Raw genomic sequence first — 27,997 nt, 5'->3', positions numbered from 1 at the left:
TGGGGGCTGCACCCGTTCAGCTGGGGCGCTCCTGCTCCTTTTGGTTGTGGTGTTGTTCACCGGGGCTCACGCATGTCCAGTTTCTCAGCAGGGATTGCTCACTTTCATGGCTGTGCTCCCACACACTTTCGTGGCTTAGCCCCGAAGATGCCACTTTTTTTGTTGTTGTTGTTGTGATGCTGGGATCTGGAAACCGTTTGGGTTGCTCTTGGCACACGGAGGGCGGTGCTGAAATCCAGCTAGAGAACATATGCGTACAAAGCATGCTCCACAGCTGAGCTCTCTCGGGCCTGATGCAGTATACTTTGTTTTCTAGACATTTCTCTTGGGTTGGTTAATTTCATTTTATTAAATTTTTTCATCATCCATTTCTCCTTTTAGGATAGTTCTCTTTGCATTCGGTGAGCATATCAATGATATTTATAACTGTTTTAAGCTCCTCTATAGCTATTATTCCATTATTTCTTTTCTTTCTCCTGATTATAGGTATGATTCTCTCTACTACTTTGAATGCCTAGTACTTTTTCATTGAATTCTTGACATCATAAATTGCACATTGCCCAGTGCATATAATCCTATTTTTTAAGAGTATCAGATGTGAGGCCAGAACAAAAGTACGGCAGGCAGAGCCTTTGCCTTGCAGAGGTCACATCCCCGGCATCCCATAAGGGCCCCCCAGGTACCACCAGGAGTGATTCCTGAGTGCAGAGCCAGGAGTAACCCCTGAGCACTGCCAGGTATGGTGTCCCCAAAACTGAACTGAAGCACCAGCTGTGCTCACCGTGTTTGGTGGGTCGTGACCCTGGATGCTTTGGGAGCTTCTTTCCATCAAATGGTCAGGTCTGGCACAGCCCTTCATCTCGAGCTAACTTAGCCCCATGGGAAGAGCTCTCCACCCAGTGCTCCCGCATCTCTCTGTCTAGGTAGAGAAGAGACAGATGGTTCCTGCCACATGGGAGCCACGAGGTGTCCCCGCCGCCTGCTTTCTACTGGTGCTTTCCCCCCCCCCCCCCCCGTGTGTGGAGTTTCACTCTGATAGAGCTGCTCAGTGTTCAATAACAGGGGGTGGGGGGTGGGCACGCACCCCCCCTCCCAACATGGACGTTCCTCCCCAGTGTACTGTCCCCTTGAATCATAGCTGCCTACCTAAATTCTGACCCACGTCCTTCCGAGCCATCAGGACCACCGGGCTCACCATCCCTCTGCTGCCGCTGGGAACGGCCCCCAGGCTCTCTGCACGGTCATCACAGGGGGGTGCGGCTGAGTGCCCTCCTGCAGCCGTATCTGGTAGATCATGGCCCTGTCAGCCCCTCCCCACCAATGGACGGAAGTGGAAGCCCTCCCCACCCCCGTCTGGATGCAGATGCTTGTCATTATTGGGCTCACTTTAGTACAATGTTTATTTTAATTGAATCAAAGTGAGATATATAGTTACAATGTTGCTCGTGGTTGGGTTTCAGTTATACAATGTTCCAACACCAGTCCTTCTACCAGTGTTACATTTCCCTCCCATCACTCCCTACCACCCCTGCCTGCCTCTATGGCAGGAACTTCAGGAACTTCTCTCTCTCTCTCTCTCTCTCTCTCTCTCTCTCTCTCTCTCTCTCTCTCTCTCTCTCTCTCTCTCTCTCTCTCTCTCCTCTCTTTCTTCCTCCCCTCCACCCTTCCCCCTCTCTCTTTCCTCTCTCTCTCTCCCCTCCACCCTTCCTTCCCTTTCTCTCTCTTTCTCTCTCTCCTCTCTCTCCCTCCCCTCCCCTCCACCCTCTCTCTCTCTCTCTCTCTCTCTCTCTCTCTCTCTCTCTCTCTCTCTCTTTCTCTCTCTCCTTTGGGGCATTATGGTTTGCAGTACAGGTACTAAAAGGTTATTATGTGTATCCCTTTACCTCCTTTAACACTCAGTTCTTACCCAGAGTGATCATGTCCAACTATCATTGTCTTAGTGGCCCCTTCTCTGTCCTAACTGCCCTCCCACCACCACCACCACCACCACTTGTGGCAAGCTTCTAACCGTAGACCAGGCCTCCTGGCCCATGTACAGTATTTTTAAAACGCCCAAAATCATGATTCGGACTTGCTTGTTCATGGTCTTCCCCATTATTGCATTCTGCGTCCCCAGCTTTCTGGTGCTTGCGTGTTCCTCCCGGTATCTGCCTCAGAGTTTCATAACTCGCCTGGGAGGCGGATCAGAGAGATGCTGGGAAAGTCTCTTCTGGGTATGGAGGCGTGGCCTCAGCCACCCCATGTCTGCTTCCTGAATGGAAGCGTGGATGTCCCCGTTGCTTTGACAGTGACAGACCCCAGCCTCACAGCTAAACAGTGACAGACCCCAGCCTTACAGCTAAACAGTGACAGACCCCAGCCTCAGCGCTTGCATGTAGCCACGCAGCTGGTGTTTCTTCACCTGAAATGACTGTGGCCATTTGTCAGCGCACTTAGAACTCACACAGAAAGGAGTGTATTAACATGTCAAGGCAGGCGCAGCTGAGTGTCCTCCTGCAGCCGTATCTGGTAGATCAGAGTTTCAGGGGCCAGAGCCATGGACAGCAGGGAGGGCGCTTGCCTTGCATGCAGCCACCCCAGATTCAATCCCTGGCATCATCCCATAGGGTCCCTTGAGCCCCACCAGGAGTGTTCCCTGAGCACAGAGCCAGGAGTAATCCCTGAGTACACCACCGGATATGCCCCCCCAAAACTGTCACTGTATCACTGTCATCCCATTGGTCATCGATTTGCTCAAGCGGGCGCCAGTAATGTCTCCATTCATCCCAGCCCTGAGATTTTAGCAACCTCTCTTTACTTGTCCTTCCCCATGGTGTCATATTGGAGGCTATTTCAGGGTCAGGGAACGAGACCCGTTATTGTTACTATTTTTCACATACCGAATACACCACGGGGGAGCTTGCCAGGTTCTTTCGTGCAGGCGGGATACTCTTGGTAGCTTGCCGGGCTCTCCTAAAGGGACGAAGAATGTATATAAGAGAATACAAGCAAGTACGTTAAAACCAAATACATGTGTGCTGCTTTAGGTATATCAGTGGGCTAGACTATAAGAGGTTGCATGGCCTTCCAGGAGCTTTGTTTTATCATCTCTGAATCTTGGCCGTTGATGAGATTACATGGCACCGGGGGCAGTTTTTGGGCGTGACTGCCAAGGTACTGGAAAATGGGGGATCTGGGTGGAGGAGGCCCAGTCCCAATCCGAGCAGGCTTGGAAATCTCAGCCCCAAGTCCTGCATCCCTGGGACCCCCAAAACTAAATCAATAAAATGCCCCGGGTGACTGTGAAGAGAGGCTAAGGGCATATTCCACTCCATCATAGCTCATGGAACTGCATATGTGAAGTTAATAATGAGGGAAAGGGGGCCTGGAACATGGCTTAAGTAGGAGAGGTCATGCCCAGCATGTCCATGGCCCTGATGGCTGGCATTGCACGACTCCTAGGCACCACTGAGGGACACTGCGCCGAGCACTGAACAGTCAGGCCCTCGACCCCTGGGCCGAGCATTGCTGGAAACATCCACTGGATGCTGCCCCTCTCGACAACAGGAGCGCGTCTGGGGGCCTCTTCCCCGGTGTCTGCCCCCAGCTTTGGGGCCCCCACACACTCCTTTCCTCTCCTCTGCACTTCACTTTCTCGTCTGACTTGGCGGCACTGAGCATGTCCTGTGCCCTGTCCTACCGGGCTGTGCCTTGGTTCAATTTCAATTAATTTTCTAGTTAGAAAAAAAAAAAACTGAGAAGATAATCAGACTCTTTTTAATACATGGGCTGGAGCGATAGCACAGCAGGTAGGGCGTTTGCCTTGCATGCGGCTGACCCAGGTTCGATTCCTCCATCCCTCTCGGAGAGCCCAGCAAGCTACGGAGAGTATCCCGCCTGCACAGCAGAGCCTGGCAAGCTCCCCGTGGCATATTCAATATGCCAAAAACAGTAACAACAAGTCTCACGATGGAGACGTTACTGGCGCTCGCTCGAGCAAATCAATGAACAATGGGACAACAGTGACAGTGCTACAGTGCTATGCCACCCTTGGGGTGTGGTGACACCCCCTGTCCCATGTCAGAGCAAGCAGGGGCTGTGACGGACAGCATGGGAGTGTAGGCCCCCAGTCACGCTCGGGTCCCCCATCCTCTGGGCAGCCCCTGAGCCCCGCTCTGGCGCTGCACCCTCTCTCACCGGCGCTGCCCACCCCGGTGCCACCTTCCGTGTGCTCCCTCGGTGTATCCCCATGATGCGATGAGCAAAATGAGACTCTCTCAGCCTAAGATTGGGGGGTCTGACAGAGAGTTGGAGCTCGAGCCCAGGCCCAAGCCCCAGGGGCTGCAGCGACCGGCCTGGCCCCGCCTGGCCCTGCCTGGCTCTCATCCCGTGCCCCCTCTGGCCCTCCGGGGTCACGCGCTGTCCCCTCTGTTCCTACAGCAGACAACGAGAACAACATCGCGTCCAACCAGTCCCGATCGCCGCCCGCTGTCGTGGAGGACAAATGGAAACCCCAGGCTCAGAGGAATAGCGCCAACAACAGTAGGTCGCCCCCAGAGCCCGGCCCCGGGCCCGCCCAGCTTCCGTGCTCTGCATGTTCGCCCCGCCACCCACCTTCACCAATGCAGACACACACACACCCGCGCGCACACACACACACAGATGGTGCAAGACCATGCACGACAGTCTCACTCACACACACACACACACACACACACACACACACACACACACACACACAACACTTCCCTGAGATCTCCCGGTGGGACCTGGGGCTTCTCTGGCTAGGACCGTGACACTCGGGAGAGGCTGCAGCCTCTTGTGGGTAAATTCCTTCCTCACAGTTGTTATGGGCTCACGCCGTGGCGTCCCCTTTATTAAAGTGGCAGCTCCGAGGCGGAGGAAGGGCTTAGGCCAGCGGGCCTCAGGGGCCCAGGCGGAGGGCACGTGCGGCAGCTCACATGTGTTGCACGTGCTGGATCATAGCTATGGTGCTCCCCCCCGCCACCACCACCCTGCCCCGACAGGCAGGACTCACCCACCCCCCAGTACCTCTCCCTGCGTGCGTGTGTGTGAGACGAAGTCCTGGTCTCCAAGCGGGAGGTGCCTGAGGACCCACAGGCTCACGCACGCTGTCTCTCTCCGTGTCCCCTCCCCCACCCCCGCCAGCCTCCACGGGCGGCCTGCCCCCGAACAGCATGATCCCCGAGAAGGAGCGCCAGAACATTGCGGAGCGCCTGCTGCGGGTCATGTGCGCCGACCTGGGCGCGCTGAGCGTGGTGAGCGGCAAGGAGTTCCTGAAGCTGGCCCAGACGCTGGTGGACAGCGGCGCCCGCTACGGGGCCTTCTCGGTCACCGAGATCCTGGGCAACTTCAACACACTGGCCCTGAAGCACCTGCCCCGCATGTACAACCAGGTGAAGGTGAAGGTGACGTGCGCCCTGGGCAGCAACGCCTGCCTGGGCATCGGCGTCACCTGCCACTCGCAGAGCGTGGGGCCCGACTCCTGCTACATCCTCACGGCCTACCAGGCCGAGGGCAACCACATCAAGAGCTACGTGCTGGGCGTGAAGGGCGCCGACCTCCGCGACAGCGGCGACCTGGTCCACCACTGGGTGCAGAACGTGCTGTCGGAGTTCGTGATGTCGGAGATCAGGACGGTGTACGTGACCGACTGCCGCGTGAGCACGTCCGCCTTCTCCAAGGCGGGCATGTGCCTGCGCTGCTCGGCCTGTGCCTTGAACTCGGTGGTGCAGAGCGTGCTGAGCAAGCGGACGCTGCAGGCCCGCAGCATGCACGAGGTCATCGAGCTGCTCAACGTCTGCGAGGACCTGGCGGGCTCCACGGGCCTGGCCAAGGAGACCTTCGGCTCGCTGGAGGAGACCTCGCCGCCCCCCTGCTGGAACTCGGTGACGGACTCGCTGCTGCTGGTGCACGAGCGCTACGAGCAGATCTGCGAGTTCTACAGCCGCGCCAAGAAGATGAACCTCATCCAGAGCCTCAACAAGCACCTGCTCAGCAACCTGGCCGCCATCCTGACGCCCGTGAAGCAGGCGGTCATCGAGCTGAGCCACGAGAGCCAGCCCACGCTGCAGCTCGTGCTGCCCACCTACGTCCGGCTGGAGAAGCTCTTCACGGCCAAGGCCAACGACGCGGGCACCGTCAGCAAGCTCTGCCACCTCTTCCTGGAGGCCCTCAAGGAGAACTTCAAGGTGCACCCGGCGCACAAGGTGGCCATGATCCTGGACCCCCAGCAGAAGCTGCGGCCCGTGCCGCCCTACCAGCACGAGGAGATCATCGGCAAGGTCTGCGAGCTCATCAACGAGGTGAAGGACTCCTGGGGCGAGGAGCCCGACTTCGAGCCCGCCGCCAAGAAGCCGCGCGCGGCCCCGGGCGGGGAGAACCCGGCAGCTCAGGAAGACGATCGGCTGGGGAAGAACGAGGTGTACGACTACCTGCAGGAGCCCCTCTTCCAGGCCACGCCCGACCTCTTCCAGTACTGGTCGTGCGTGACCCAAAAGCACACGAAACTCGCCAAGCTCGCCTTCTGGCTGCTAGCCGTCCCGGCCGTGGGGGCCCGGAGCGGGTGTGTAAATATGTGCGAACAAGCCCTGCTCATCAAGAGGAGACGGCTCCTCAGCCCGGAAGATATGAACAAACTCATGTTTCTGAAATCCAACATGCTTTAAGACTTTGGAACAGAAGGGAGTCAGAGAGATAAAAGAGAGAGAGAGAGAGAGATGAGAACGTTAGGGGAAAACGGAAAAAAAAGAAAAAAGACAAAAATTCAACACTGTCGCAAACCAAGAAAAGGAATTTTTAAGTTCTAAACACTGTGGACCTCATTATAAATTCCCCCCCTGGAAACTTAAGTGCTTTTTTTCAGTGCGTGCGTGCGTGCGTGTGTGTGTGCGCGCGCATGCGTGTGTGTGCATGTGTGTGTGCGTGTGTGTGTGTGCGTATGCACGCATCCTGACACAAGAGCCAGGGCAGCTGGATGGATTCTGATCCCGTCCACGAGTGCACGCACACCCCTGCATTGCGCATGCACGCACACGTGCACACACACACACAGACACACACACACACACACACTCGCTTCCTCCCTGGTGCGTGTGCACGCGCCCTCTCACCGGTGCACGTGTGCATTTGGCTGGGCGTGTCAGGAAAGCTGAGCGTTTGGGAGAGAGGGAAGACACGTCGCCTCCGTTTCTCAGAAGGGGACATTCAAAGACTGTTTCAGGTGTGCAGATTGGTAGAGAGCCGAAGTCGTGAGATGTTCAGGCAGCTGCGATCTGAAGTGACTTGATCTCCTTCCTCTGTCCTTGGCCCCCCCACCCGGACCCCGCCCCGCCCCATCCCTACCTGACCGTGCCCCCCTCCCGCTCCACGGTCCCGGCTGCTCGGCCAAGGATTCTCCAGACCGCATCCAACGGACAGTTCCTGCACTGGACTTTGTTCTCGTTCACCTTCAGGGCATGGAGCTGCTGCCCTCCCCCACCCCCAGCACCTCTGGGGTCCCCCAGGGGGCAGCCGCCTTAGAAACACCCTCTCTATCTCCCCCACCAGGACCGGAGACTCTGAAAGCATAAAGCCGACTTTTTTGCTTTTTAATATAAGAGAGAAAAATGAAAAGACCTTTCCCCTGCCACCAGAAGTCATATTCTAGCTAGTGTCTCCGTCCTCTTTCCCCCCTTAGCGTGTTCACGGTTTTTTAATCCTTTTTCGGTTCTCCGATCTGATTGAGACTCTGCTACGAGGCACTGAATGTCTGTAACTTATGGTTTGGAGTTTGTTTGGGTTTTGTTGTGTTTTGTTTTGTTTTGTTTTGTTTCCGTTTGTTTGTTTGGGAGTTGCCCTGTTTTGTTCCTCAAGCCACACTGTAAACTCGCTCATCTCAGCGGCCCCCCTGGGGTTTGGGTCAGCCTTCCCTGCTCAGTTCTGGGTTGTTGCGGCCCAGAACCAAGATCCTGTGACCTTGGCTGTGCAGGTGGGAGCCGGGGAGAGGGGAGGGGTAGGGTGGGGGGACGGTCACAGGTTCCCCGCCCCCAGCCAAGGCTGATGTGGGTTGAAGCCCGCAGGAGCACTTGGCTTTGGGGCTGCCTGAATGTAAGCCGGCGCCCCCGCCCCCTCCTGGCCCGCTGAGTCTGGCACCGTGAATGTCTGACTTGCAAACCCAGAGTGCATCGCACTGCTCTCGCATCAAGGCCATCACACCCGCAGCCCACCCTTGGCCTGCCCTCCTCCCTCCCTCCCCAGGACCCCAGGGTCCCGCTGGTTCTGTTGCCCACATTGTCACCGCCTTGGCCGTGCTCCGCCCCTCCCCAAGCCTCTGCCCTCCTTCCAGGACAGCCCCGAGCCAGGGGCCCTGTGTGGGACCAAGGGTCGATGTCTTGAGGCTGGGGTGGCCTTAGAACACACTGAAACGGGGTACTGGGGGGCCCAGGGGGGCTCCTCCTGTAGGCTGCCCGGCTCTCTCCACACTCGGCCCAGCTGCGGGGAGGAGCGTGCAGGATGCCGCTTTGCCCTCGGAAAAGAAGGTTCCGTCCCTCCGCACCTCTCTGAGAGAAAGCGCTGGCGGACCCCCGTCTCGCCCTTCCACAGACCCCTCCGCCCCCACCCCCACCCCGGCCGCGCCACAGCCACAATGAAGGCTCAGTATCTGCATCTTCACGGGATGCCGCTCGCCTGCTCCGGTCCCTCCCGGTGAGGAAGCGACACTCACTTGCAACATACCTCGACAAGAAGCACTGTACAAGGAGCAGCAGCGGGGAAAGGCGTCGCGGACGAGCACCCAGCCCTGGCAGGGCCCTTGCCTGCTGCCCCCCGCCTCGAGACAGGCCTGCCCAGGGCCGCCCCCCCACCCTCTGCTGACTTGGACCCTGAAATGCCACAAACGGCTCCTCGTTCCCACCTTCTCCCCTCGCAAGCCCAGGTCTCAGGAGCCGCCTGCTGTCGCCCTGGAGGGGTGCTACGCATTTCCTCTGCGCCCACGATGTCAGCACTCCTGCAGCGCCACCTCGGGGGTGGGGAAGGGGAGCATCCCGACGGTCAGCTGGTCAGCTCCTGTTCCTTCGAGAGCAGTGAGGGAGCCTCGGCAGAAGGGAACGTTCTAGAAGGGGCCGGCGGGGCTGGTGGTCAGTGACGTGATGGCTTCTGGGAAGGGGACCGTGAGCCTCCATGGCAGGCAGCGGAGCTGCTGAGGGGGTGACCCCTCGCGCCCCCTGAATGCAGCTGTGCCCTTGCTGGGCTGACGGATTTGAACTTTGCACCAGCCGGGGCGGACGGGATCTTCCACTCGCGTCACTTCCTGTTCTGGTCTTCAGCCTCAGGGCATGGACACCGGCTCTGTGGTTGAAACAGAGACAAAGCTTTGGGGGGGTGGGAGGGGAGAGAAGGGCAGCAAGAAGGGGAGGGGGGCAGCTGATCACTGCTCTCTCTGGGTCCCCAGAGGCTGACGTCTCCAACGGGAAGGTCGTCCCACACCCCCCTCCCTCCCTCCCAGGCCCCCTGCCCGGGCGTGCAAAGTCTGTGCTACGGAAACGGGCGTAATCAAACCCAAAGATCTCACAGGTCCAGCCACTGGCCCCCTCGCTTCCAGCAATATCCACCTCATCCAAATTCTAGTTCAGCCAAAGGATGGAGAAAGGCTCTCCTGGTGTGTCCCGGCACCCAGCCCTGACGTTGACCTTCGTATGACCTTCAGGGGTGGTGGGTTTTCTTTTTTTTTCTTTTCTTTAAGCTGTCTTCCTTCCGTCTCTGTGGCCACTACAGGGACTTCTCACCTCGAGCCCTTGGGATCCGAGGGGCTGGGAAGTTGGGTCATTTCTGTCCTGTTCTTAGCATCACATCCCCGTGTCTTTGCCACAAGTCACTCGAGCCACGACGTGCTCCGCAGCCCTCCGCGGGCTTGGCTCTGACTCGCCGCCTCCCCCCCTCCCTGGGGCGTGCGGGGCACTCGCTTCCCCCCAGAGTTCTACGTCAGGCTGACGCCTCGGATAGGGAGTGTTGGAGATGGGTGGGGGAGGGGTCTCAGCTCTGCCCCCCCCTCCCACCGTCGCAGTGTCGGGGCCGTCCCCATCTTCCTCCGCGACACTCTGCACCATCACGGTCCTCTCCGGGGCTCCAGCCTTCCTGCCGCTGCCCCACAGTGCCAGGGAGCAAGGGCCGGGAAGCTTTGGTCGCCCGCACTTCATCTCGGGGATTTATGGCACGAAACAGCCCCCCTCCTCCTCTTCCTCCTCCCCCTCCCCCCTCCTCCTCCTCTCCCCTTCATCCCCCTCCTCCTCCCCCTGCCCTCCTCCTCCCCTTGCCCTCCTCCTCCTCCCCCTGCCCTCCTCCTCCTCCCCCTGCCCTTCTCCTCCTCCTCCTCCTCCCCCTGCCCTCCTCCTCCTCCCCCTGCCCTTCTCCTCCTCCCCCTCCCGGGAGGCTGCTTCCCACCAGCCCACCTGGCAGTGCCCCAGTCCACCTTGGAGGTGCTGGGCAGGAGGATCGCAGAGCCATGGCGAGGAGGGGACAGTCCGTGACAAGGCTGCATAGGGCCAGGTCCCCCCAGGAAGTCCGCGCCACGCCCCGCCAACGTGCTTCTTCCTCTCCTAAACTTCCGAGAAACACCCGAGGACGAGCTCCGCGAGGCGTGTTTTCCACTGTGACGGCCAACCAACCGCTGCCTTTGGGGGCGTCCTGTGCTCCCACCCGACCGCCTGCTTCAGCCCAGACTCAGGCTCCTTCGAGTGTGGGCGCCTGGAGAGATGTCAGGGGGCCAGCACACTTCCTCCAGGAAGCCCTCCCCCCTCGATCCACCGGGAAGGATGGGAATGAAGCTGGGAGCACACGGAGAAGGCAGGGCCCAGCCGATGGCCCGGCAGGGGCCAGGACTCGGGTATGGCCACCTCCGTGGCCGAGCTGGTGGAGGCAAGGAAGAGGGGGTGCGCGGGGGCGCTCAGGCAGCTGCCCGTGGCCTGCTGAGACGGACGGAACTGCACCCAGAGCTGCCTCGGGGACGGCAGCGACCCCCGTCCCCCCCAAGACGTCATCCGTTGGAAGACTGTTGGTTTCGATGGAACCCAAAGGCTCAGTGAGGCTCCGTCTGCCCCCTCACACCCCCCCACGCCGAGGACGGCAGGTGGGGGCCACTCCAGGCGGGGCAGCGGGGCGGCTGGGAGGGGGCTGTCCCCTCTTCACTGTGGCTCTGTTTGCTAGGCCAGTTATGGTGAACCAATGATGACATGTTTTCCCTCCTCGTGCCCCTCCGTCTGACCCTCCCTGAAATGCCAGGGTTTTCAGGAAGACTTTGTTCATCTTCCTCTCTCCTCTGGGCGCCAGGGGGGCGGCGGGCGGACGCCTGCCTGCCTTTCCCCGTAGGACGCCCACGGGTCCTGCTCCGAGAGAGAGAGAGAGAGAGGCTCCTGGCCTGGCCTTTGGCGAGGGTGCAGATGGCCCATCGCTGGCCACCACTGCAGTCCCCCGGGCCCCTCCTTCATGCCTGCAGGGGCGTTGCCAAACTAATCGCTGGGCGTCATGCAAGGGCATTGCCAGGCTAGCGGCTGGGCGTGGGCACCAGGCCCGCGCCCCACCAGGCACCAGGCATCTCCACTCTTCGAACCAAAGTTCCTTAAAGGGGCACAGCCCAGCCGTGCCCTCACAACCTCAGGGGTCCTGGGAGCCCAGGGGTCTTCCTGCAGCTCAGGGGGAGCAAAGACCAGGGAGCCCACGAGGAGCCAGAAGAAGAGGTGGCCCCTTTTCCCAATCCGGGAGCCCAGGACCCCCACACCCTCCACCCCCGCCAGGGCCGCAGGTGCAGGGCCTGGCCAGCCGGGAGAGAGAAGAGGGGCCTGGAGGTCAGGGAGGGGGTGGGGGGGGAACCGACTCACAGACACCCCCGCCCCCACCCAAGAGTGGGCAGCGTCTCCTGGACCGCGCCGCTCCCGTGCATCAGGAAATTCATTTTGTACAACCGCCCTGAAGCAGAGATATTTTTAAAAAGCGTCAGTTAATTTCTGTCGTCGTCGTCGTGTCTTCTTCTGTCCACCGCCCCGCCCCCCTCACCCCGCCCCCCGCCACCTCACACCTCACATCAGTGATTCTTTCACATCAGGTAAAAATAAATAAATAAATAAACTCTTGAGAAGGCCTTGGTGGCCCCGGCCCCACGCCCACCCCGCCCCCCTCAGTGACTGCGTGCGCGCCCCCCCCCCCGCCCGCCCTTTCTCAGTAGTACGACGTTCTAGGCAATACCACGGGCACAGCTGACTGTGTCGCTCTCCTGAGTGCAAGAAACTCAAGTCATCTTAAAAAAAAAAAAATCAAAAAAAAACAAAAACAAAAAAAATTTACAAAAAAAAAAAAACAGACACACTCAAAAAAAAAAATATCTTTTTTAGGCCAGAGTTTTTCTACAGGTATTAATGAATATTTTTCTTAATCCTTATAAGTTTTATGTGTTTAATATTTCTTAATACCGGTAGCATTAATTTATACTTTTGTAGCAACACAATATTTTTATAAACAGCCAGCGCTTGGCTCGAGTTCCCCACGAGCGGTCTGCGTGGGGCAGCCTGGGGCCCCGCGCGCCATGTACTGTATTTAAAGTTTCCCAGTGTCACCCTTGCTGTGTTAATGAACAAGATGTCCCTTGCGGTCTCGTGTCGTTGTGTGGACCCAGCAGGTCTCTGTGGAGCCACGTGCATGGGGCTTCGGTCGTCACTTCTTGTCGTGATCTGTGAGCCCCCAAGACCCACCTTGAGGGTTTCTCTTTCCGGGTTTTTCCGTTTTCGTCCTTTGGGTTCTGTTTCCGGTTTTGTTTTCGTTGCTGGTTTCGTTTTGCCCGTTTTCAACTTTATTTGGGTACCGTTGTTTCTCCATTTAGAGCCAAATCTGTTTCTGTGACATGAAAAACCTTTTTTTACTGATGTCCAATGGAGGAAGGGAGTAGGAGAGGGAAAGAAGGAAAAACAAAAAAAGATTTTTACAAAGTAATAAAATTTAAAAACGGAGCTGTTTCCATGTTGCTGTTTTTACCTGTCTGTTATTGTTCCCCCCCACACACACACAAAAGAAAATTTTTAATAAAAAAAAAAAAAGTGGGACATTTCCCAAGGGAGAAAAGGGGAAATGTCCCGCCCGGTTACTTCGGTTGCCAAAAGCCCCGGCCCTGAATTCAGCACCCCCAGCCCCTCCCCAGCGTGAAATCTCACAACCTGCGTTCCCAGTTGATGGTTGGTTGCCAAGGCAACAAGACATCCTTTGAACGGTTAGAGGATCGGTGACTGAAATGATTTCCTGTCAGTGTTGTATTTATGGTTTTACAATAAAACAACCTTTAGGAAGACTGAAGACTGTGGCATTCTCTCTGGGCTTGGGGCTGGGGGGTGTCCTCCCGAGAGCAGAGGAAGGCCAGTGCTGGCCACTCAGCCCGATTTCCCGGGAGGCCGGGGGAAGGGGGGTGTCCGCTGAGTTCTGTGCTCTCTCTGCCCCCCTCCCCCCAGTGCCCGGCCAAGCTCACCCAACAAGTGAGTGTCCCGAGCAGGACACTGCATTGTGGGACCCTGCGGTGGCTTCTCCCCACCCGCCGTGGCTGCCAGCAGCCAGAACGAGGTTTAGGGGTGCTGTGGCTTTGTCACCCACTTCCTGCCCGATATTCAAAGGCACCCAGGAAGGAGAAAGCCCATAATCTGCGGGAACTGGGGACGCCCGAGTCTGGGCACACTGTCCCGGAAGTGGCCCAGGCCAAAGGGTTTGCTCCAGTATCTTTCATCCCTGGAGTGGTGGGCGGAGCCCAGGGCGGGGTGCCCACGGGGCAGGCAGCCTGCCGTGTGGTCCCCGCCGCCCGCTCTGCAGAGGGCAGCCACCTCCCAGGGCGCACTCACGCCCCCTCAGCGGGGTGCTGGCACCCCACTCATGACTTAACCCTACGGCCCCCCACGCCCGCTTTCCTCTCCCTTAGAACTGGGTTGAACTCCCCCGCCGCCCACCTGGACACCCCGCCTCAGATGCTGGCCCAGGTAGGGCTCGGCACAGACCAGGCCAGAGTGTTCCCGCAGGGGGGAAGAGGCGGAACCTGAGTGGGGGTCTGGGTGGGAGGGGAGGGGAGAGGGCTGCCCAGGCCAGGCCACACACCGGCCAAGTGTCCCCTTGCGATGGGGAGGAGGGGGCGGGACTCCGGGGAGCTCGGCCTGCTGATGGGTCCCTTGGGCCAGCTGGGCAGAGGTACGGGGAGCCACGCGCCCAGGCTGTGAGTGGCGGCAGCCCTCGAGGTCTCGGAAGGAGCCCTGGCCTCAGAACCCGCCTGTGCGTGGGATTCTCCTGGGAAGGTCGCCGAGAGGGCGTTTCCAGAGGGGTGGCGGCAGAGTTTTCTATTTTCTTTTCTTGCTCCGTTCCCCAACCCCCCCACCCATGGGAGGGGCCACACCCAGCAGTGCTCAGGAGTGACCTCTGGCATGCTTGGGGGACCATACTATGTAGCTTGGGGACTTGAATCAGCCTTGGGGATGTGCATGGCAGACAGCGTCAACCCTGTACCATTTCTTTGGCCTAGTGGTCGAGATTAAATCGAGATGTTTTAGGTGATTCTAAAAACAAGGCGTCCTGCCACAGAAAGAATATCACCCCCCCACTTCCTCCTTTCTGAACCCCGTGTCCAAACAGACCCGGGGTCCTCACAATGGAAGGACAGACTTCTGGGCTTGGGTTTCGATGGTTTTTGGTTTTGGTTTTGGAGCCACACCAGCTGTGTTCAGGGCTTACCCCTGGCTCTGTGCTTCAGGGGTCTCTCCTGTCTGGGTAAGGGGATCACATATGGTGCCAGGGATCGGACCAGGGGCCCACTCAAGGCAGGTGCCTTAGCTCCTGTACTATCTCTCCAGCCCTTTCCCCAGGGGATTTTTTTTTTTTTTGCAATGAGAGTTCTGGTAAGCGTAGACTGACCTTCCTGACCGCTCCAGCTGGGAGAGCCTCCGAGATGCCTCAACACGAGGACCTAGTCCCAGCTAACTCAGCTGCACCCCTGAACACGTGGGATACGTGTGTCAGGCCAGTGGAGCAAACTCTTCAATAAATCTGGATCTCCAAATGACAGGACTTGGGGTTGGTTGGCTTTTGATCAGTACCAGGTTGTACATTTTTTTTTTCTTTTTGGGTCACACCTGGCGATGCTTAGCGGTTCCTCCTGGCTCATGCACTCAGGAATTACTCCTGGCAGTGCTCGGGGGACCCTATGGGATGCTGGGAATCGAACCCGGGTCGGGTTGCAAGGCAAACCACCCTCCCCACTGTGTTATCGCCCCAGCCCCCAGCACCAGGTTGTACTTGAGGTCTACTCCCAGCCGTGTTTGGGGGACTGGGCGGTGCTGGCACTGAATCCAGGGGTCCCTACACCGAGCACGCACTCCAGCCCGGTGAGACCTTCCTGGACTCGGATGCTCCGGGTCTCAATGGTGAGGCCAGACACGCCACCCCCCCCACCCCCACCCCCACCCCCACCCCCGCTGCCTGGCCCAGCTCCCGGGGCCAGCAACCTCCTCTGGCATTTGTTCTTCCGGTCACTTCTCCCTAGTGGGCGATTTCTGTGTTCGGTCCCCTTTCCCGACCTGCCACGCAGGGTCCCACCACGGGTTTCCACCTGTCTGCCAGCACACACCCGCTCTCTCAGAACCTGCGAGTCCCCAGTTCTAGAGTTTGGGGCCAACGAGAGGGCAGGAGGTCTCCAGGTGGTCTGAAGGAGGGGACCGCTAAGCTCGGTAGCCCCAAATCCTCGCCCCTGGGTTTACCCCCTCCCCAAGAGCCCTGCAGTGCCTTCCCTGGGGGGTTCGGGGGGCCCTGATGGAATCCGAGTGTGGCCGCCCCACGGGCAGAGCCCGAGAGAGCTGTGACTCAGACGCCTGCAAATGCAGTTCTCCGTGCCAAAGGCTCCAGGAGCCGCGGTCCCCAGCCAAGCGGGTTCCAGGACACTCTGGGTCCAGGGCCTTGGGGTTTGCCCGAGACACAAGGCCAAGGTCACTGAAACTCCTCCTGGAGCGCAGAGTGAGTGACCCCAGGAGAGGGAAACTGAGGGCCTGGTGGTAGGCTCTGGGCACTCAGGTTATGGCCTCAGTGAAACACAACACGTTGGCCCTGGAGGCCTCGTTAGGAACGGGGGGTGGTGGTGAGTGGGGTGGGGGTGTGGGGAGGACAGACCTGGACAAAGAACGAACCAGGGATGTGCTTCAGACTGGCGGGCTGCTGCCCTGACCCCACTGGGCACGCCGGACACAGGGCCCAAAGGTCTTGCTTCTGATGCTGGGGTTCACTGATGCCCCACCCCCACCCCCCGCGCCTCCCCTGTCAGCCTCTCCCGGGAACGAGCACCCAAATCTGTTCCTCTTTCCTGTCCTGGTTCAGATCGATCACTCGTTACCCTGCAGCACAGCGAGCTGATGCGTGTGGCTCACAGGTCACGCTCTGTGTAGCCAACCGAGTGCAGCCAGTTCCAACACATGCGCTGCTTCATGTTGGGGGGTGAGCTGGGGTTTCTGGTTTCCGAACAGCCTCCCCAGCCCCTCCCACCACCTCGTTGCCCGTCGGAGGCTATTGAACAGTCCGGATGAACGACAGAGGAGCAGGAGTCTACAGCTCCGCCTTTAATTCAGCCCAGGGGGCTGGCCAGCCCCGAGACAGACCCTGGTGTGTGAAGTCGCGTGGCCTGGTGGCCCTCGGGCACAGCTCGGTCAGCGGGAGGTGGGCAGCAGCTCCTCATCTCCTGTGGACAGAGAAGGCCAGAGAGTGGGTTGGGGCTCTCCCCCGTGCCCCCTGCCCGAGGGTTGCCTCATGGAGGAGGGGGATGTGGGCTCAGCGGAGCCTGACCCTGCACCCAGAAACTTCTGCTCGGCCTCTCAAGGGCTGACGAGCTCCCGGAAGTTTCCGGCAGAGCCGGGGTGCTGCCACCATCCAGCTTCGGGCCCCGCTTTCCCAGGGGAGAAGGGCCCGGCCGTCTTCCACAGTGGCCGTTTCCTGAAACACTGTGACTTGTCAGTACAGTGGGTTATCCCAGTGCTGCTTCTCAGCGGGAGCCCCCCGACCCCCAGGATGTCCAGGAAGGAGGCGCTTGGAGCCCATTCACAAAGGAGAAATCCTAGCAAGCTGCTACAATGCCCCCTGTATCTGTGCCCAGCTCCCCCCGCTCACAGCGGCCCCTGCCCTGTGCCCTGGCGGGGCCGTCATCCCCACAGCATGAGGGGAGATGGGAGTGCACCGTGGAGTTGACCCCGTTGGCTCTCTGGGGCCCAGACAGTGGACAGGCAGGTCACTGGGCAGAATCCAGACCTCAGCTCTGCAGACCCCACCTCCACCCAGGGCTGTGCGTCTGGGCCCCCCGATGCCCGCCTGTCCCCTTCCCCCGGGCCCTACCGTCGCCAGGCATGCCGCAGTACTCCTTGCATTCCTTCTCCGAGTAGAACTTGTTCCCGTTGCCTTGGCAGCCTCCGTAGCTGAAAGGGACGCACTTGCCCTTGGCCGCGTCAAATGCCCAGAGTTCCGTGAACCCTGTGCAGGGGCCTCTGACGATGGGGAGGTTGCAGGCCGCTGCGGGGAGTTGGGGAGCATGAGCCAGCATGCCCGCTGCCGGCCGGGGTGCCCACCGAAGACAGGGCACTGCCCTTCAGCACCCCAAAGCCCTCTCTGGGGTCCTGGCCTCTGCGGCAGCGTCCAGGGGGCCCAGTCGTTCCCAGAGGTGCTATCAGGACTCTGCAGTCCCGGGGACCACGAGGAATACCCCAGTGGCTCTCTTGGGGGGCGCCGGGCTAGACCTGGCAGTCCTGGGGGGTGGGGATGTGATGCTAGGGGTCAAACCAGAGGCCCTGCACCAGCGAAGCACACAGTCCTGAGTCCTCCCCTCAGCGATTGGGACATTGGCGTGAATGGGAGGGGACAGTTGACTTGGGGTCACCCGTGTCCAGATGTGCGATTCCTGTGACTTCGGGAATTCCACCGCGGGAGCATTTCCTCTCGCCTGTGCAGTGGGCGGGTGTTTTGTCGGGGCGGCTCCAGCGTCACGGAGGGGGTCCACACTCACCCACAGTCCGGCAGGTCTGCAGACACTCCTTCTCGGAGGCAAAGTTGTTCCCGTTGCCCAGACAGCCGCCGTACTGGAAAGGCTCGCAGGCCATGGACACGCCGTTGTAGTAGTAGCGCTTGATCATGCCCAGGCAGGGCCCTTCTGCGAAGTCCAGCTGGCAGGAGTCTGGAGAGGGCAGGGAGCGTTGCTGAGGGCCGAGCACAGACTTCCCCGGGCTTCCTCGTTGAGGTTTCATCATCTCCCGACTCAGACCAAACAAGAATCAACTCTTTCTTAGGTGTATGAAGAAATGAATTCTCTGACAGGTAAAAATCACTCGGCTCTTGGGGCTGGAGCGATAAGCACAGCGGGGAGGGTGTTTGCCTTGCACGCGACCAACTCAGGTTCGATTCCCAGCATCCCACGTGGTCCCCTGAGCACCGCCAGGAGTGATTCCTGAGTGCAGAGCCAGGAGTAAGCTCTGTGCATCGCCAGGTGCGACCCAAAAAGAAAAAAAATAAACAATCACTCGGCTTTCAAAGCCATGTGCACCGGACCCCCAAATCCAGGCTTGTTCCCTCACATGACATGGGGAGCCACCAGTGACCCAAGACCCACCACTCCCTGTGCTGAACGTGTCTGTCCCGGGGCTGCCGTGGCAGTCAGTCACTTATTCATTCGCACGGAGCTGATGATTCGTAGAGCCAGCGGTAGTCCAGGGCCCCTTCTCCAGACCCCCTGGGGGCAGTCTCTCCTCCAGGCTTTCCTTCTGTCTGGCTTGGAGCTTCCCCTGAGGGTGCTCGAGGCCTGCTCCTGGCTCTGTGTCCAGGGGTCACTCCTGGAGGTGCTCAGGAGCCCATATGTGGTGCCAGGGGGTTGAACGGGGGTCTGCTGCAGGCAGGGCAAGTGCCTCGCCCCTGGCCTCCCTGGACTCCATCCCCAGCCCTACCCCCTCCATGCATCTGTTTTCACTGTCCCCGCCCCTGGGATTTCCCTTCCGAGGAAGCTGACCTAGCGGGAGCCACTCCTCGTCGTCATCTCTGAAGTCCTTCTCGACTCTGTCCCTCTCCTCCTTCTCGCCTCCAAGCCCATTCGCTGGCTCACCCTTTGGGCACCATCACTTCCTTTTTATTTTTTTTGTTTGTTTGTTTTTGGGTCATACCCGGCGATGCACAGAGCTTACTCCTGGCTCTGCACTCAGGAATTACTCCTGGCGGTGCTCGGGGGACTGTATGGGATGCTGGGATTCGAACCTGGGTCTGCCGCGTGCAAGGCAAACGCCCTCCCCGCTGTGCTATCGCTTCAGCCCCATCACTTCCTTTTTTTTTTTTTTGACTGCCTTCTCCTGAGACCACCCAAGTTCCCAAAAGACAGAGAGAGGGTTTGTGCCCAGGACCCCAGAGCCCAGCCCTGGGTGCGAGGTAGAGCAGGATTGGTGTTCGAGGACTAAGTCGGGCGGTGAGTCACTCCGGGCTGAGATCGACTCGGCAAAGCATCTGCGTGTCCTTCCCCGCCAGAGCCCTTGGAGGTCAGCCCTGCAGGCGGCTGCCCACCGGAGCAGGGCACGGACGACGCCCCAGGGAACACCGGTGATCGGAAAAGGCCAGGACTGCTCATCGCCTGGTGGCTGAGTCCCTACGCCCGGGGACCTGGCCTGGTACGCCCCCCCACACACACAGCAGTGCAGAGGGACGCATCCGCCTCTTTCCTGTTCCCACTCCTTGACTCTAGTAGGAAAACCAGCGACTTCATGGTGGGAAGGGCCACCACCAAGGATGGGGGGGCACCAAGCTGCCCCAAGCCTCCCCCTCTGGAATGTGGTGAGGGCAGGGCTGCCCGTTACCTTCACTCTTGGTGATGTTAGTCATGAGCTGCCCCGTCCCTGATCCTTCCTCTTCCTGGGTAAGCACAGCTCGCCGGAATCTCTGAAGAGGGAAAGAGAGAAGTTGTTGCTGAGACTTGCCCCCCTTGTGCTCACCAGGACCCCAGGAATATATGAACAAGGCGTCTGCTTTGGGGCGTCAGCCCTGACTCAGCAGAATCAGAGTGGGTTGGAACATATCTCCCCAGATGATAGTAAGAAGCGGGATCCAACCCTCTGTTCCGGGCAAGGCGAGAGCGCGTCTCTGTCACAGAGCCAAGAGTTAGGACAATGACAAAGAGGAGAGAAGTAGAAAGTTACTGGAGATGGAAGAGACGCCATTGGATTTAACCACGGGAGCAGAGAACATCAGCTGCAGGGGCTGGAGTGATAGCACAGCGGGTAGGGCGTTTGCCTTGCACGCGGCTGACCCGGGTTCAAATCCCAGCATCCCATATGGTCCCCTGAGCACCACCAGGGGTAATTCCTGAGTGCATGAGCCAGGAATGACCCCTGTGCATTGCCGGGTGTGACCCAAAAAGCAAAAAAAAAAAAAACATCAGCTGCAGCTTAGCTGTTACAGAAGAAAGACCCTCACAGCCTAGACATTTCGGAAGAAGAGACCATTGATACAGAAACAATAGAAGAAAACTTTTCTGAGCTGAAGGAAGGTAAGGGGTGACCGCTTGGAAGGGCTCAAAGGGCATGAGGCAAAATTAGCGAAGACCCCCGTCTCTCGACAACGGAAAGAGAAAGATCGCTCGGAGTGAGTCCTGATACTGACAGGAGCGATAGAGCAAAAGTCTGATGTTGTTTCAAGGGAGAAGATTGCAACCCAAAACATGTTTATTCAGGGGCTGGAGCACAGCGGGTAGGGTGTTTGCCTTGCACGTGGCAAACCCAGGTTCGATCCCCAGCATCCCATATGGTCCCCTGAGCACCGCCAGGGGTAATTCCTGAATGAAGAGCCAGGAGGAACCCCTGAGCATCACTGGGTGTGACCCAAAGAGCAAAAAAAAAAAAACAAGAAAAAGAAAAAAAAACAAACATGTTTATTCAGACAGACTATTGGCCATGTTTTGCAAACACAGAAAGACAATCTCAAACAGGCAAGGACTCAGTAGTTCTCCACCATGTTATGCTTCTGGGAGAAAAGAAGTTATTTGTATAAATATTGAGAAGAGAATCTAAGTAACAATAATTATTTCTGTAGGAATGACAACATTGTCTTTTTTCTTCATGTACTTATGGATTTTCAAGATTGATCCTCCATGGAAATATGTTTGTATGTCCCAGAACAGATGGGAGCACAGGAATACCCCTAGGATGAATCACTGTTTTATAATCTTCAAAAAGATAGAGGGGGAAAAAAGAGTGAAAGACAGCTTTAGCAATATAGCAAAGGACGGGAAAACATAACTCAAGAGTCGAAAAGCTCCATAATCAGAAGGCAGTGTGGGTAAAGAGAAGCTGGAGGGAAAAGAAGCTTGCTCCAGGATTTACTGCATTTTAGGGCGACACATAAATGTTGTTCCTAGGAGACTGGGTATCCTGTGTCATCGTGGAGCGTCGAGCACTGCCATTTCACGCGGGAGTATTTCCTTGCTTCTACACACCGCACTGGGAGTTTGCCCGTCTTACCACTGAATTCTAGCACACACCCTCCACCCAGGAGGAGAATGCAGTTTCCCCCATGTCTCAAAGAATCTGAGGTCCAGACAGGACCACCGGACTGGAGTGACAGTACAGTGGGTAGGGCGCTTGCCTTGCATGCAGCAGACCCGGTTTCCATCCCCAGCACCCCATAGGGTCCCCTGAGCCTTCCTGGAGTGACCTCTGAGTGCAGAGCCAGGAGTAAGCCCTGCGCAGTGCTAGGTATGGCCCCCCAAAAAACAAAAATCAGATGGGGCTACCACCTGCTTAGAGGGTGAAAGAACACTGAGGCCCACTGGGTCAAGCTCCAAACCGGTCCCTGTCTTTCGCCCCATCTCAGTGACTCCCATGTCCCAGGGACCCGAGTGAAGGCAGCAGAGCCCACCCGGGGTGGAGACGGGGTGGCGGGAAGGGGGACTCACCGAGGAGAGAGAGGTCGCCGGCTGCTGCTCCCCGGGGACACATTCACCTAAGCAGAGGACGAGAGAGAGTGAGAGAGGGCCGTGGACAACCCGCCCAGGGGCGAGGCTGGCCGTGGGGGAGGTGTGGCCATGGCAACTGTGTGCTGGCCCCCTCGTGAATGGCCGCATCCCCAGAGATAGCCAAAGGCCACTCACTGGAAAAGAGACAGGCAGGTGGACAGAGGGGCGGACAAACAGGTGAGCAGATGGGTGGACAGACAGGTAGACAAATGGGTGATGAGACGGGTGGAGAGACGAGAGGACAGACCGGTGGCTGCACCCCTCCCCTTGCTCCCCCCCCCACCGTCTCTCCTTCCTCAGCACTGCCCCAGGAAGGGCCATCAGCAGTGGCTTCTGGGCCTGAGCACTCACTAGACCCCAGTGACTAGACCCCAGAGCACTCACTAGACCCCAGGCCCAGTGACTTGCTCTCATCACTCCCCCCCTGCTGTTGTCAAAGAAACAAGGTGACTCCACTTTACGGGAAGTCCCCTATAGAGAAGACTGATTGATCAGTCTTCTCTATAAGGGAGGGCTCCCCCTGCAGTGCTCCATCCAGGGTGCATGTGGGACCATTGGGATCCCATGGCATGGTGGTGGTGGCGGGGGGGGGGGGTGTATGTGGTGGATCCTTCATGCAAAACCATACGCTCCAGCCCTTGGAGTCAGCCCCTGGCCCCTTCCAGCCTGCCTGACGTCACACGACACTCCCCCTCTGAGTGCCCGGCCGCCTCTTAAGAAGCATCTCTAGGGCTGGGGAGAGGGTCCAAGGGAAGACCATGGCCTTGCGCACACCGACCCCAGGGCCAGCACCCCCTGTGGGCCCCCCCCCCCGAGCATTGCCAGGAGTGACCCTTGAGTGCAGAGCCAGGAGTGAGCCCTGAGCTCCGCGGTGTGGGAACCCCAAACAGAAACAACCCAGCCCGAATCAAGTCCCTCTGGGTCCTAGATAAGCCTCTCCTGGACAGGCACGAGCTGGTGCTGGATGCCAGGCCCGGCCAGGAGGGTGCTGTGATGGGGGCAAGCCCGCGGCCCCCCCCCCAGGCCCCTTCTCTCTCCAGCAGGAGGGGCCCGTGGCCGGGCACTGCGACCGGCTGGGAGGCCCAGGGGCTGGAGAGCCGTTCTCGGGGGAGCACCAGGCTGAGGGCGGGGGCTGCGGCTTACCTTGGTCGGGCACGGTGAAGATGGAATCCTCGGGGATGCCCAGGCCCAGCACCAGCTCCCTGAACTCGCCCACCAGGCCCTCCCGGAGCTGCGGCTCCCGGCCTGCAAGGCAACAAACAGCAAACGGCCTAGGACGCCGGCAGCCTCGGCCGCCACCGGGGCTCCCTCTGCCCGAGTCAGCAGAGGGGGGCCCCGTGGGCCCTCCCCAAGACCCTTCTGGAAGGACGGGCTCAGGGGCAGGCGGTGCCGCGTGTCCCCCACCAAAACGCCAACCCAGGGCTCCTGCCCACGGCTCTGGGACGTGCAGGGAGAGCCGGCGTCTGAATCTGAGAGATCAGAGAAAAGAATTCTTGGGAGCTGGAGCCATAGCACAGCCGGGAGGGCGTTTGCCTTGCACACGGCCGACCCGGGTTCGATTCCCAGCATCCCATAGGGTCCCCTGAGCACCGCCAGGGGTAATTCCTGAGTGCAGAGCCAGGAGTAACCCCTGAGCATCGCCGGGTGTGACCCAAAAAGAAAAAAAAAAAAGAATTCTTGCCCGAATTCTTTGCCCGATCGGGGAGATTGAGCTCTACCTTCTCCCACGGTGCCGCCACCTCCAGGAAGCACCCCCCACCCCCACTGCTCTTCCCCTCCTCTCCACCGTGCCTCAGTCACCAGCATCCCCCACCCGCCATGCCCAGCCCAGCCTTGACCATAGAGCTTGGCCGTGAGGGTGGTCCCGTGCCTGCGGCTGTGCTTCTTGGACACCAGGATGGCGTACTCCTCGTAGTTGGTGCGCACCACGTAGGACTCGACAGTGCTGCCCCAGTCTGAGGGGCCAGAGAGAGGGTGCAGTGGTTAGGGTCTTGCCTGGCAGGCAGTCAACTCAGGTCCAAGCCCTGAGCTCCCGCCAGGAGTGATCCCTAAGCGCAGATCCAGGAGCAGACCCCAAGGGCCGCCGGGCAGGGCCGCCACACCCAAACACACTCAAATGGCAAGAAACGTCTTGCAGGGACTGAGACCAGACACGGGGGTCCCAGACCCAGGTCCCTCCCCGCCTCGCCCCCAGCCCTCTGCCCTGCTCCCACCCCTCCCCGGGTTCCTTCGTCCGGTCACTTACAGGGCTTTTGGTACAGGAACTTGCCGGGGGTGTCCGTCTTCTCGTAAGTCCCCGAGCTCTCCTCACACACGCCTCTCCTGGGCATGAGCACGGAGAAGAGATTTCGGGGGAGTGCCAACGGGGGCCTTTCTGTCTGGTTCTGGCTCTTGCTCGTTTGGAAAGCCAAGTCCCAAATCCCAGCCCCGTGAGACCCCCACGTCCCTGGTGGGAAGGCTGTGGGATGGGCAGAGACCCTCCACGGGCTCCATGGCTTGTCCTGAGCCCCCCAGAGAAGCGGGGCTGACCGGAAGCGTTGATGCTCTGGGCCTTTGTTCCTGGAGGGTCTCTCCTGCCTCAGGCTGCTCCCCGCCTGGGGGATGGGGAGAGCTCGAATTCCTGGGTGGGGTGGGAGAATCTGGAAGCTATTGCTGTCACGGCTTGCAGGGAGCACTGTTCAGGGAGTAACTGATGGCTCACCCAGTGTGGGAGCACTGACTGCCTCCTGGCAACAACAGACACAATTCGAAACACAGTTTTGGGGGGGGCTGTTATTGTTTGATAATGTTATTATTATGATGTGTCATTGGTCTGATCGGCATTCACTGAGCAGGTCTAACAGGTTGGTCCCTGGGGCTATGGCGGAGGGCCAGACAAAGCCCACTCCTCGTGTGGTGTGGGCGGGTCAGTCTGTGAAGCACCATGGATGTGGGGGAAACCCAAGGGGTGTGGGTGCAGAATAGCTCTCGGAGAACACAACGAAAACCAGGCTATCTGCACCTGGGGAGGCAGGGGGGCTGTTGGGGGGGAGATCGTAAAGGGCTTCCTGGAAGAAGTGGCACAGACTCTGAGTCCCAAAGGATCCATGGGAATTAGCCTAGGAGTCTGGGAGAGGTTTCCTAGGAGCTGAGAAGCCACAGGAGAGAACAGGGAGAGCCCTGGAGGAGTCTGGAATGTTCGGAGAACCCCCTACTGGGAAGCACTGAGATTAGTTTTCCCGGGTCCCAGGGGGCTTTAGGGAATCCAGCAGCCTTGAGCTTCCCAAAGGTGTGTGGGTGTAGGGGGAGAATGGGCTGAATGGAAGGTTCTGGATTGAGGGCTGGGGCAGGGGTAGAGAATGAACTAAGTGGAAGGTTCTGGATAGGGGGCTTTAGGGGTGGAGAATGGGCTGGATGGAAGGTTCTGTACTGGGGGCTTGGAGTGGTGGAGAATGGGCTGAATGGAATATTCTAGATCAGGGATTTTGGGGGTGGAGACGGGATGAACGGAAGGTTCTGGATTGGGGGCTTGGGGTGGAGAATGGGCTGAATAGAAGGTTCTAGATTTGGGCTTGGGGGTGGAGAATGGGCTGGATGGAAGGTTCTGGACTGGGGGCTTGGAGGGGTGGAGAATGGGTTGAATGGAATATTCTAGATCAGGGACTTTGGGGGTGGAGATGGAATGAATGGAAGGTTCTGGATTGGGGGCTTGGGGTGGAGAATGGGCTGAATAGAAGGTTCTAGATTTGGGCTTGGGAGTGGAGAACGGGCTGAATGGAAGATTCTAGATTGGGGGCCTCAGGGATGGAGAATGGGCTGGATGGAAGGTTCTGGATGGGGTGGGGGGTCTGTAGAGAAGCGGGCACAGACAGTCTTTCTGGTAGCCGGGCTGGGCGGGGGTCAGGAGGGCAGGGAGAGGTCAGCGTGGAGGGCTGGGGGGAGAGGGGCTGGCTTATGGGGGGCTGGCGGCCCCTGGGAGCAGAGCCCCTCCCTGCTCCAGGTTTCCAGGGTGGGTCCCTGGGGCAGGGTGAGCCCAGGGGTGTTGGGGGACAGGCGCAGGTTGGGCCGAGGAGACTGCAGGGAAGAGGGTGGGTGGGCCTGCCTGGCCCCTCCCCCGCCCGCTGTCGCCCGCTCACCGCCAGCGCCTGGTGGTCACGCTCAGCTCCCCGTCGGCGGCCCCCGCGCCCAGCTCCAGGGTGCTCACGGCCATCCTGCTCACGAACCGCTTCAGCCACGGGCAGGTGGAGCCGATGGCCACGTGGAACCATTTCCCGTAGACCTAGGACAGCCACGCAGCGCGGTCGGCCCCGCCCCCTCGGCGCCGAGCCTCACGCTCCCTCCCGCGGACACGGGACTCGGGGCCTCCCAGGCCCCCGGAGACAGAGGGGGTCCCCGCCACGCCAAGGGCCTGTCCCTAGACGGGGCTCACAGCCCCGGGCCGCGGGTCACCTGCAGGATGGGGGGGGCGTATCTGCCCTGCAGGCACAGGAGGCACCCCAGCCTGTCCGTGCCCCCCCCAGCTCTGCGAGAACCTCTCCCCTGGGCCTGCTCTTTTTTTGAGGGGGGCTGGAGGCTCACACTTGTCAGTGCTCTGGGCTGGCTCCTGGCTCTGTGCTCAGGGCTCACTCCTGGTGGGCTCAGGGGACCACACAGGATGCGGGGGATGGAACCTGCTTTGCCCCCACACCCCCGGCCTGTGGCTCCGGCCCCTCCCCCGGCCTGAGGCAGGACAAGCCTGGGCCCCCCCGCCCGCCCACCCACCCAACGAGTGTCTGAGAACCCCCATGTATCTGCAGAGCGGGAAAGGGGGCGGCCCGTCTCCCCCGCACAGCCAAGTGCCGGCTCCCCGTGACCCCGCTGCCCACCCCCCTTCCCCACTGGGTCCCCCTGAAATCAATCAGTGTCATCCTACAGCCCTAATTGCCATCACCCAGGAATTCAGGGTGCAGGTGGGGAAAGCCCCAGCTCGGTCCTGCTTCCCCCCGTCATGTCCCCTCCCACCCCACACCCGACTCTGACACCCCCGGGCAGGCCGGTGAGGACGGACCCCCAATTGCACCCCCAGGAAGACAGCTGTGGGGGAGCAGGAGTCAGGGGACGGGTGGGCAGAAAAATCCAGGGAAACTGAGGACTGGGAGTGGGGTGGGGGCAGCCGGGTGGGGGGGCAGCCGGGTCAGCTGCCAGGTCAGTCTTCTCGGGGGGAGAGGATGGGACAAAGGTCACAGATAGAGGAGGGTGTCGAGCCCCAGATGGGCTGAGCAGGAGGGAGGAAGACCCCGGCGGCCCCCACGCCCTGGGTGCCGGCCCCCAGCGTGGCCCCTCCACGGCCCTGCCGAGCCTGCCGCCTTACCCTGGGGAGGTCAAAGTTCTCCTGCGCTTGGATGTCCTCGGACAAGGTGGCCACGGGGCCCCCGCGCACGGCCAGGCAGGCGGCCAGCAGGGGCAGCAGGACCTCGAGCGTCCGCATGGCTCTGGGGGCCCCTGCGCTCTGAGGGGGTCACTCAGGGGCCGGGAGCTCGGGAGCACGCAGCCGGCCTGCAGGGGCAGCTGGGCGGAGGCTGGGCCCGGGGCCTGCGGCTCGAGGGTGACCTCGGTGTTTGTCCTGCTCGGAGGGACCAATCAGGCCCGGGAGGCCAGGGCGGATCGATCTGGGGAAGCGGTTTCTGGGAAGGTATCGACCAAACCCTGCAGGCCGTGCCGTGCCCTGTCCGGCTCCTCCGGGGCCCTCCCGTGTCAGGGCGGGCGGGCACGTGAGCTGGGCAGCTGCTGGCCTTCACCACTGGCCTACCCCTGGACCTGGTCTCGGGAGGCCCAGGCCAGCGGCAGGGGCTGGTTTCCCGCCAGGCACCGTGGAGGTGGGTTCCGAGAGGCGTGGAAGCAGCGGCCGAGCCCTGGGACCCTCGCTTGCACCCTCACCCTCATGGAAACGGGGTGCTAAGCCCGGACACCCCTCAGAGCTCCCGCCCCCGCTCCAGCTCCCTGCCAGTGTGAACCCCGGCCTCCCCTCCAGGGTCA

General features: G+C 59.8%; 2 protein-coding genes across 5 annotated transcripts in view; one reads left to right on the top strand and one right to left on the bottom strand.

Annotated features, from left to right (window-relative positions):
* Window positions 1-6,900, top strand: part of ZNF618 (zinc finger protein 618) — a 192,905-nt gene extending 186,005 nt beyond the window's left edge. For 2 of the 4 annotated variants that reach the window (XM_055121879.1, XM_055121873.1), the window contains 2 exons: window positions 4,420-4,521; window positions 5,149-6,896. In XM_055121879.1, coding sequence (XP_054977854.1) covers window positions 4,420-4,521; window positions 5,149-6,668 — 1,622 coding nt within the window. In that variant the 3' untranslated portion in view covers window positions 6,669-6,896. Of the gene's footprint in view, window positions 1-4,419; window positions 4,522-5,148 lie in introns of all 4 variants that reach the window. The other 2 variants (XM_055121867.1, XM_055121888.1) reach the window with 2 other exon arrangements.
* A 9,680-nt stretch (window positions 6,901-16,580) lies between these two features.
* On the bottom strand, window positions 16,581-27,541 carry AMBP (alpha-1-microglobulin/bikunin precursor). Its single transcript, XM_004621145.2, has 10 exons — window positions 27,333-27,541; window positions 26,119-26,261; window positions 24,249-24,325; window positions 23,842-23,958; window positions 23,147-23,248; window positions 21,944-21,990; window positions 19,851-19,932; window positions 18,026-18,193; window positions 17,362-17,535; window positions 16,581-16,714 (listed from the first exon to the last, which is right to left on the bottom strand). Exons 1-10 carry the CDS (start codon window positions 27,447-27,449, stop codon window positions 16,683-16,685), a joined length of 1,059 nt encoding a protein of 352 aa, XP_004621202.2. The 5' UTR covers window positions 27,450-27,541; the 3' UTR covers window positions 16,581-16,682.
* Between the last annotated feature and the right edge of the window lie 456 nt (window positions 27,542-27,997).

Source organism: Sorex araneus, chromosome 1 (genome assembly GCF_027595985.1).
Source record: "Sorex araneus isolate mSorAra2 chromosome 1, mSorAra2.pri, whole genome shotgun sequence".
In the NCBI taxonomy this organism is placed as follows: domain Eukaryota; kingdom Metazoa; phylum Chordata; class Mammalia; order Eulipotyphla; family Soricidae; genus Sorex; species Sorex araneus.
The sequence above is the reverse complement of the archived record's forward strand: the minus strand, read 5'-3'. Positions and strand labels throughout refer to the sequence as shown.

Bases quoted from the DNA above. Each gene is read 5' to 3' on its own strand.
- AMBP (XM_004621145.2), bottom strand. From the start codon at position 27,449: ATGCGGACGCTCGAGGTCCTGCTGCCCCTGCTGGCCGCCTGCCTGGCC. The intron at 26,262-27,332 runs GTAAGGCGGCAG...TGGCTGTCCTAG, and splicing joins AGAACTTTGACCTCCCCAGG to GTCTACGGGAAATGGTTCCA. The intron at 19,933-21,943 runs GTGAGTCCCCCT...TTCCCTCTTCAG, and splicing joins CGGCGACCTCTCTCTCCTCG to AGATTCCGGCGAGCTGTGCT.